Source organism: Anopheles coluzzii, chromosome 2 (genome assembly GCF_943734685.1).
Source record: "Anopheles coluzzii chromosome 2, AcolN3, whole genome shotgun sequence".
In the NCBI taxonomy this organism is placed as follows: Eukaryota; Metazoa; Arthropoda; class Insecta; order Diptera; family Culicidae; genus Anopheles; species Anopheles coluzzii.
The window spans coordinates 41,428,278-41,438,434 of record NC_064670.1 but is presented as its reverse complement, the minus strand read 5'-3'; the positions used below and the strand labels follow the sequence as shown (position 1 = coordinate 41,438,434).

At 44.0% G+C, this 10,157-nt stretch overlaps 2 protein-coding genes across 38 annotated transcripts in view; both read right to left on the bottom strand.

Annotated features, from left to right (window-relative positions):
- Positions 1-231: 231 nt before the first annotated feature.
- LOC120952045 (uncharacterized) lies at positions 232-2,540 on the bottom strand. Its single transcript, XM_040371138.2, has 2 exons — positions 2,226-2,540; positions 232-2,139 (listed from the first exon to the last, which is right to left on the bottom strand). Exon 2 carries the CDS (start codon positions 1,840-1,842, stop codon positions 529-531), a length of 1,314 nt encoding a protein of 437 aa, XP_040227072.2. The 5' UTR covers positions 1,843-2,139; positions 2,226-2,540; the 3' UTR covers positions 232-528.
- A 1,252-nt stretch (positions 2,541-3,792) lies between these two features.
- The window catches only part of LOC120952824 (calcium-activated potassium channel slowpoke), a 69,692-nt gene continuing 63,327 nt past the window's right edge, over positions 3,793-10,157 (bottom strand). For all 37 annotated transcript variants that reach the window (XM_049606142.1, XM_049606152.1, XM_049606146.1 and 34 more), the window contains 4 exons: positions 9,939-10,075; positions 9,719-9,861; positions 9,418-9,637; positions 3,793-9,337 (listed from right to left, as the gene is read on the bottom strand). In XM_049606142.1, the coding sequence (XP_049462099.1) occupies positions 9,197-9,337; positions 9,418-9,637; positions 9,719-9,861; positions 9,939-10,075 (641 nt within the window). In that variant the 3' untranslated portion in view covers positions 3,793-9,196. The remainder of the gene's footprint in view (positions 9,338-9,417; positions 9,638-9,718; positions 9,862-9,938; positions 10,076-10,157) is intronic.

Below are 10,157 nucleotides of genomic sequence, written 5' to 3'. Positions count from 1 at the left end.
TATTGTTGTTTTTATTAATTTACACATCTTACACTCTTGTTGAAAACAAGAATGTTATGCCTGAAAATAAACATGAAATTTACTGAAAAACAATGAAGTAAAATGCAAAGAACCAGGAAAGTAAATATTTATATTTGGATACTTTATCAAGTTCAGCAACATGCAAGTGCTCCAATTGTTGCGATATTGATAAATGTTCAGATGAATTCAGAGAATCGTAATTCACTTCCATTGGACAATTATAAGCGTGTTTATTTCGTTGAAAAATTGTATTGTAATGCCTGCCAACCACGCAAAAAGGCAACACTACAAACTAATGCTTATTCTGTTGTAGCACATGCTACAAAAATAGGTCCCTAATATGTATTAAAACATAAAGCCCTCTTCAACCATGTCCTGTGAAAAGATGATGAGATCTTAGCTTGATTTTTTTATGTAAATTAAAGCGCATAGATAATATAGTCGTGTAGAGTCTGGACGGAATTCTCAATCTAGCCGTTGGTGTGCCTTTCGTTGGGCGCCCTCTTCTTATATAGGATTTTGTTTCTGCGTAACGGCAGCCGATATGGAGCGACCGATTACCTCCGATCGAAAAACGCGGTTTTTGCCAGGACTACGCTGCAACGCCGCGACACCGGTGACAGGGCTGTGGCGCACCAGTCCATCGATTCCCGTCAGCGCCGGCAGGGCAAAGAGGTGCTTGGTTGGTGATGATGCCATGTATCTCGTGGTTGCCGACTTGACCACATTCAGTTTGCCGTGGTGCCGCTGTTCAATTTCTGCCAACAGTGTTGGTGCGACGTAACTGTTTTGCACCAGGAACTTGTAGTTCTTAGCTAGCGGTGGGATGCGATTTTGCGTGGCCGATGCCGAAGCCGACAGGATGGTTGATTCGATGGATTTTGATGATTTGTTCTGATGCAAGTGTGACTGCTGTTGAGGCGGCCGATGCGGTAGCGGTGCCAGTTTGCGTTGCAGATTGCCATTTCTGCCGCGGCCACCGTAGCTGTTTCCGTCGGTATTGTGGCTAAGATGAGTCACTGATTGTGCGCTGCAATTTCTGCTACCGCCCGACAGGGCCTGGTAGCTACCCGGACCGACGCAATGGTGGTTCGTTATTAACAACCCGTACGAGCCAACGGAAACGACCGGCCCCTGCGGTACCATCAGACTGTTGAGCGGTTTCACTTTGATGAACGGTTTCTCTGCCCTTTCGATGGCCTCGGGTGCCCCGAGGTCTGTCCCGGATCGACGCCCAGCTTTCATCTGGACTGCCTGGGGCTGATTGCCTGATCGCAATGCCTGCCCGGAGCTAATGCACAAACATTTGCCCAGATCGCAGGACGCCAGCATACATTCCACTTCCCGTGCCGTCTGTTTGCTCGGTCCCCGCTCACGACCGGAGCGAGACGAACGCGTCCGGCCGGGCAGGGGTGGATCGACCAGGAAAATTTCCTCGTGAAAGGGATCGTGGCCTTTGGCGTGCACTGATTCGACGATCGTAATCGGTTTGCCCGTCACGCGCAGGAACGGAAACACCGATGTCCATTCGAGAATTTCTTCCCGCAGCTTCGCATCGGACGGAAGGTCTTCCTCGCCGTAGAACATCCGATCGATCCGTTCCCATTCGGTTTGGTTTTGCTTGATTGCATCCTCGGCCCACGGAATGGAACCAATGCTGCTGCGTCCCTGGCTGCTGGTAAGCGACTCCCGGGACAGCTCCGTCAGCGTGTCCGATTCTTCCTCATCGTAATCGCTTATCACGGTTTGGTCAAACGATATGCTGCGCTCGTCGGCCGCTTGCTTCCTGCGATACAATCCTTTGTTGGAGGTGGCCGACATGCTTGGGCAAAGTTTACGGGCATAACGCTAAACGGATCATGTTGCTGTTTGGACGGGGACTGACCCTAAGGGTGGCTTAAGACCGCCTGCATTACCTGCCCACCTTGCATTTGTACTCGCGCTGTCTTCTCTCGCACGGCAAGGTCCTTTTGTTTACAGAGGAGAAGCCGCCTCTTCTGCTCTTCTTATTCTTCTTGTTTCAGCACAGCAATAGGGATTTAGGGAAAGAAAAGTAGCTCCGACAGACGATTGTGTTCAATAATGCGAACGTCTTCCAGTACAGCTTTTTCGTAATCACTGAATCGGGATAACAGCGAACATATATAATTAGCACCGGATATCTACATCAAGGGGGTTGGTTTCACATCTAACGAAGCACTTACCAGCACCTGCAGAAAAATCAATACCGCGGACGAGAATTTCGTCTTCGTTTCGTACGGGCTAGTGTGAAACACGTTTCGATCAAAGATTACTTGCATTTCTTGAAAAATCGAACAAATTATGCGTTTCAACAAGGGCCTTGTTTAGAAATTGTGGTAAAAATACGCCGGACGCAATAAAAGGCAACAAAATTTCAGATTGTTTTGATGGAGGTTTATTGTGTGCATGTGTGCGTGTGTTCTCGTGTGTTTTTTTTTTCTCGTGTTTTGACGTAGAAGGTGTTTGCAAAGTTTGTCCTTTTTCAGTCCTTTTCACTCAACTGTGCCTTGTGCTACTCTTCTTTTTTCACGCTCTCTTTCTCACCGTCGAAAATATCTCTCTTTCACTCTTTCTATCTTCCACCAACAAAACGAGCGAAAGCGAGAAAGAGTGAAAGAGCAAATGGTAGCGTAAGGGATTGCGGGTTGCATACGTTCAGGAGCAAACGCTTTGGGAAAGGACGAAAAACGCTTAAATTTCAAACACAGCACGTACTGTCGGGCCAATTTTCGGATGTGGTTTGATTGTGCCATTGTGGCATTGAAACAACCTGCCACCATTGCTTATTATATTCATCAATTTGTTTTTCATTTTTTGTTCTTGGTTTGGTTTTTCCTTGCATTGAATTTTTATAATTAACAATAAGTTTAACGTTAACAACATTTTTCATCGCGTCTTTGCATACGTCATTTATATCGGAAAAAACGGACAACCTAAACACGGATGCGGAGAGGACACACACACTGGTTAATGGTGAAATGAAAATGAACACCGAGCGCGCAATACGCGCAAATTGCAATACAACAAAGGTAGTTTAGGTGAACCGGGGGTCTCTGTCCCCTCACCGTCTTTTTGTTTGTTTCGTGACGAAATCTAGACTAAGAAGGGAGGGCGGCGAGGGCGATACAAAACTGTATTAGCAAAAATGATACTCAACAACAGGAGATACAGAGTAATACGATAGCACTAAGTTTGTGGTGAGTGTTTGCTGTGTACGTGTATTGTATTTGTTGTGTGTGTGTGTATGTTTAGTGTGAATGTGTTTTATAAATCAACGGCATCGCCGTTAATCTCCCACTCCCAGAGAAGTGTTTTCGTTTAGTGTGGATGTGTGTTTCAGGTGTGTAAAGTTTAAGTGTTTCTGTTGTTGGCCTATCTGCCCACGGTTTTTTTTTGTTGTTGTATGCTTGTATGCGATAGCGAAGTCTCTAGCCCTTTTATCTTAAGCTGCTGCTAACTGCTGCGTGATGGCGTTATGTTACGTTACCGATGGTTTCCCTCCATCTTAGTATATGGCTAGGAATGTATGCTCGATTGTGTATGTACCTTTCATCGCCTATCTTTGCCTCCCTCTTCCTTAGAACCTTTACAGGAAGGAAACTAAAGCCAATGTCTGGTTCAAGGTTTGATAATTATGTGTGTATGTGTTTCTGTTTTTTTTTACAGAGCTCAGCTTGTCCTTCACCGTACGCCACTCTCCCGTAGATACTATCCTATTACTTTGACTTTCCTTGTTTCACTCTCTCTCTCTCTCTCTCTCTCTCTCTCTCTCTCTCTCTCTCTCTCTCTCTCTCTCTCTCTCTCTCTCCGCATTACGTTCCACTGATCCTTTTACTCAAATGCACGGATAATTTTCAGAGATTTAATTTACGACCTATGTACAATTGTATAGCATTTCCACATACCTTATATACGTACTAAATTATTACTCTAGCTGAAGTAGTTATTTTTGTATGATTTTTTGTCAGTTTTTTGAAAAATCTATAAAAAAAGGATTCTACCCTTGACGTTTGTTTGCATTATTTTTTTTTTTGGTTTGGTTTTTCTTCACACACACACTCACACAAACAGCACACTTTGCATCCTTATAATGCTCATTGTGTTATTTGTTTGTTTGTTTGCTTACTTTCTTTTCCTACTCACTGCTTTTCCTCTCCTACTCGCTGTCTGTGTACGTGTGCCCAAACTCACTGGCTCGAATGTTATCTTCCTGTGAAACAATACTGCCGAGTTGTATGTTTCCGGTTTGTTGTGAATTACTGTTTGTTTTGCTTGTTTGTTTGTTTGTTTGTTTGTGTTGCTGTGCACTAGATCGGCGACTGACTTCCGGGTTAACTATTTAGTGTTTACACTTCCATCGCATCGGTGGTGCGCACTATTGCATCTCTTAGTCATTGGTTGTTGCGGTACTGGTTGGGGGTGGTCGCCTTCCACTCAGAAAGGGGCAGCCCAGCACGCACACACACACACATACACACAGACATACCGAAGAGGGGGAGAGAAAGAGAGACAAAAAACCTAATCCGATCCGACTATGCACTATGGGAACAGAGGCAGCGAAACGTTTAGTATCTTACAATCTCAATACACTTAGAAAATATAACGACTATTTCGATTCAATTTAGCGTTTATCATGCAATGCAATGGTAGCCTGTCCCTTGTTTAGCTTGATGGTTGCCTAATTATGCCGCGCGCTCTAAGCTTAATCATGCATTACATCTCCACAGCATGTGTGTGTGTGTGAGTGTATTTTTTTCTTCTATCCTCCCATATGCATGTATGTATATTTATATATTTGTGTATGAAGTTAAGTACACTAATCTAGAAGTATAAATCACCTGCTATATCGGCACACACTATGCATCAATAATACGCTGTTGCTAAGTCTGTTGTCCGGTTGGTTGGTTGGTTTGTTAGTTTGTTTGTTTCGTTTTCTGCTGCTGTGTTGAATGGTCTATTGTTTGTTTGCTATTTTCTTGCTTTCTTTCTTTCTTTTTTGTGGGTTTATTTGTCACGGAGTAGGAAGCTTCACTTCAGCATTGTTTTCCTCTTTCCCCTACCGTTTGCTCTAGTTTTTATCGCACACAGACTTTCGTATTGCTGTCGTCAGTAAAGTTGAACACAATATTCCTCGCACGTTTGCGCTCATTTCGTGCAAACTAACCATTGCAGGCAACGACTGCAACCGGCCATGCACACCCGGATACGCGTCGGCGCACGAAGGATCGCGCCACGATCAGTGCGTTTGTTTCAGAGCGATTCAACGAAAGTCACACCATTGGCACCACCAGCGCGTGGTACTGTTTAACGATGGAAGCGTTCAACTGAAGTAGAAAATGCACTCGCACACGCACAATTCAGTAACAGTTAAATAATCATCGTTGATTCGGTTAATCGTAAGCATTGGACACGCGTTCGTCCGTAGAACTAACCTCCCCATGGCGAGCTTGCAAGCGTCGTTTCGACGCTTGTGTCGCTTGCTTTCTTTTTCTAAGGCGCTATCTAATTAGGTCAAATATGCATAGACATAGTGTAGGTATGCTTTGCTATAGTGAGCGTGTTCGTGTGTGGCTGTGCGTCGTTTGGTGAGGGTGAGGCGGGGTGATCTTTTTTTATGTTTGGTTTCATTCCGTTTCATTTTTATTCCTTTTTTTATGCGCTGACTAATGCACCGGTAGCAGTGACACTACATCATGGAACTAGAGGCGGGTCCTGCAGTAAGAGCGCTAGCAAACTACGGAGAAAGTGTACAGATAGGAGGGTTTTGGTGCGATTACGATTTTTCGATATAGTTTCTAGTAGTCTGAGCAAGGATTTCCCTCCCTTGTATCCTCAGCCCCATAAAGACCACGCACGGCACGGCCTGGTTACGGTTACGGCTGAGGGAAGGAGCGAATGGAATACCCTTTCGATTGCCGGACAGGAGTATAGTAATCATTATTGTACTCCTATTACTGATAGACATTGAAAGCGCGTTTGTGACCAGTTTGACCACGAGCAGTCAAACCACAGCCTTCCACCAGTCCCTTACGACGCGGAACGGAAACAACAAACTTTATTTTAGGTTTTAGATAGATACTGAGCCCCTAAATACTAACATTCACGTAACGGCTCGAAATGGATGGAAACAGATTCAGAACAATAGCATTCCGGCACTATCCGGAACGAGAACTCACTGGAAGCATCACTCCGGACGTTGGCTGAAGGATGCGCACGAAAAATGTCTCACTTCCTAGCTCATCAGAGTGTACACAGTGTACAGTGTATTGATAGCTTCCTTAATTTTTGTTTAAACAGTAGAGCACATGATTGACTAATATTCACCTGAATTAGCTGTTTAGTGGGTTCATAAGAACGAAACAAAGCTCGCTTATCAGTTCTATTTACACACAGACAGATTTCGCAAACGTCTGCCCTTGCGGCAGAGACGGAATGCGCAAAGCTTACTACCCTGGCACCGATGCTGTGATGCTACCGTCCGACACAGGCCGAGAGAGTTCGTTTGTCTGTGCACTGTCCACCGGCTTCCTAAACACCTATTCTGATAGCGTAATAGAGAGCAGGAATTGTAGGACATATTTGTTTGTGTATTTCCTCTACTTCTTCTTCTTCTTGTTCTTCTATTGTGTACATGCAGGCGAGTGTGTTTCTGTACTTTGGTTGCGAATCTATGCAATGGTTTCGATTGATACGAGATCTGATTTCCATTCATTTTCCTCATGTCCCACTCCCGCTCCCGAAAGTGACTCCTAAAAACTAAATGCACACACACACACGCACGCACACGCACACATACACACATACACACGCAACAAACAGTCCGAGTTAACCGATTTCTAAAGCACCCTGTGTAGCCTTATTATACATCAAGTCGTAACAATTGCTTTTAACAAGTAAATGATGGGGCAAAAAAACCACTAGCGGAAAGACGCACAGCCGCAGTGATACTAAGTGATACGCGACACTAACCGAAATCGACACACTAACGTACATATTTTGCTGGCAAAACACACCGAGACTAGGGAGCCGAAGGAGCTCTATAAAAAAAAACAATCCCGCACAGCCACTTGCGGCAAAGATGACGAACGGCAGCCAAGAGTGAACAGTTTAGCGTGAATGAATGTTTTTTTGTTTTTTGTTTTGTTTAGTATGATGGACTATCTATCGTTCGTAGAGGTGTTATACTCTTACCCTCAAGACCTCATTTTACCACAACTTTCTTAGCGCTTAGCTCGTCGCACTGTTTTGCTTTTGTTAATGAATTTGGGTTGTGCTGCTGTTTGGGTTTATGCGCGATTTGCTTTTCTTATATTGTTTTTTTTTATCTGTTTTTGTTGCATCCGCATCATACGTTTCACCTTGCCCTTGTTTAATAATGCACGCGAGTTTCTGTTGTTTTGTCACTATTTTTATGTTTACATCTTTCGTTTAAATTACACTTGTTTATTTTTTTGTTCTTGTTGTAGTATTGTTTTGATTATAAAATGATTGTGTCTTTCGATTGAATTCGCCTTAAATCAAGTTAGAAGTCGTCATCATTATCATCAATTTGCGCATTTCATTATTCTGCATGTATCAGTATGCGTGAGGGCAGCGGTACCACCACTGTACGTGTTGCGTTGCTGGCACGCTCCTTCTCTGCAGTGTGATTTCGTTTCGTTTTGTTAGCTGTTGCATTAGTTGTTTAGTTACAATTTCTTCCGTGTGGCTTGCTCTGGCTTTGTGTTGTTTTTCTGTTTTTTTTGCCTCTTCTTGTTACTCTCTATTCTCGTTACAAAAAAAAAAAGATAATTAAATTAATCAGATGTTTATTTCAACGGCACCGTACTTCTCTAGATTCGATTAAATTTGTTGCTTTAAACATTATGTTCGCGGTTTTAAGGGATGAAATGTGGAAAAGCATTATCACTAGCACTAGCATTATTTGTGTTCGTTCGCTAAATCTCGTTCTCTCTATACTTTGTACATGGCGTTTTTCTTTTTGTTCTGTTGTATCATTATATATAGCATTTTTGTTTGATTTCGCATGTTCTTCTACCAATCCAACGGCCAATATTTGATGGCACAATCCGTTAGAATGTCTTTGTGTGCAGCAACCCTGCAATGGTACCCCTTGGTTTGAATTTGAAATTTCGCCTTCGATCTTGTTTCCGTCTTCCCTTCTTCTTACACCTAAACGCAGTTTGAAACTAAACTGTAGTACGATTTACGAAAGAAAAGGAAAAAACGAAAAAAATAAGTAACATAAAATACAAGCGTTGATACGGGAAGGTTATCGAAGACATTACGTACACTATGAACGAAGGAGAAAAAAGAACAAATAAACGAAAATCAAGCCAACGATGTAACTTAAAAGAACGATCAATTTATTGGCTACTACAGACAAGTGAAGGGCAACAGATAAATACACACAAATCATTCACATACGGTCAAGAGAGTCAACATCTTTAACTCAAACTTAACAACAAACTGCTAAAACTATTGTCTATAATGGCCAGAAAGGAAAAGAGTTGAAATGGGCTGAACCTACTCACATATGCGGATGAAGAAAGGCTATGATCAGGGTAAAAAGGAAGGAAACCTAAAACACTTGTTACGGAATGGTGTAGGAAGCAAGTGGAGTTCTTCCTCGGTTTTCTTTGGCGTTGAAATTTCGTTTTCATATGAACAGCCTTGTTTTCCAACACGACGGTATGGCATCGATGCTTGTCTTTGTTTTGTGTGTGCGGGTTATATTATTGCGTGTTATAAACACACACCTATCAATGCTCAAAGAATATTGAGCGGACTAAACATGAGACGCCTTCGCCGCCGTGTTGCGTTGATCGAATTATACTGGCTGCAAATGGTTTTATACACTAGATGGCGCTCTATATCATAGTGTTACAGTGGATAGTGTGTACTGAGTAAGCACTGGCTTATCTTCTACGCAGCACTTGTCCCCCTGCGCCGTAGTAGCGATGGAGGTATGCTAACAGTGGGAAAAAAGTTAGTGAGATTTCGACGCCACGGAGCGCGAAGGCGTCGTGCGGAAAATGTAGACGAGCTTGCGGAAAAATCGCTTGATGTAGAGCGCAATCTGGTATATAAAATCAGTTTCTTTTGTTCATATGTATGAGTAGGGTCCATCGGTAAGGGCGCTACACAGTAATAGTCAGGAGTTGTCGTCCTTGTTGGAACCACCGCCGCCGACGCCCGCCGCCTGGCTGTTTTGATTTCGGCCACCCCCGGACGGTCCACGCACTGTTGCCGGTTTATACTCTAGCCCGGGGTCGAACTGCATCAGCACAAACACCTACCGGGAGCGAGGGGAGGTTGCAATAAACTATCGTAAGTGCCTGTTTCGCTTTCACTTAAGCATGCAACGCAACTTACCTGATCGGTTGGCAGTAGGGAAAAGTCGTCCGGTGGATTGGTGATAACGTAGCGTTTACTACTTGCGTCACAGCTCGAACTGGTATCACGGAATCGGTACAGACCGATACAGAGCATGCCGTACGATTTGAGTGCGGCCACGAACAGATCGCCGTACTTGCCGGCCTCCCCGAACTGTGCCAGCGGTCCATCGTACAACGATATCTGTCCAACGCGACATCTGTGCAGGGGAGAAAGCGAGGTAAAACATCAACTATGGCCCAGCTTAGACTCCCTTCGAGCCCTTGGGCCAGTCACTTACCGGTCGCGATTGCTCAAGCTTTCCGGTGTGCTATATCCACCGCGGAGTCCAGCACCTTCGGCCAGGATTAATTCTAGTTCCGGTGTAGCTCCACCCGTGATTAACGAACGAATTAGAGTTAAGGCGTTTTGATTGAAGTATGTCTGCAAGTGAATGATGGGCAGTTGTCGAATCAAATAATTGGTTCACCATCAAGCGCAACCAGCTCGACCATACGTACCGTGGACATCAGCGAATCCAGCACACTCACAGCGAACGCTGTACCGCAAGCGAACGGTTGCGTCAGATACAGCTCAGTGTCCGGATCATCGTCATCATCTTGATCCAAAAACTGTACATTGCTATCATTAACTAACTCTGCAATGGACAGAACGAACGCAAACGCATTAATTCTCCTGTGCCTGGCCCGAATTTCGAAACATTGAGCATTTCGAATGCC

Bases quoted from the DNA above. Each gene is read 5' to 3' on its own strand.
- LOC120952045 (XM_040371138.2), bottom strand. From the start codon at position 1,842: ATGTCGGCCACCTCCAACAAAGGATTGTATCGCAGGAAGCAAGCGGCC.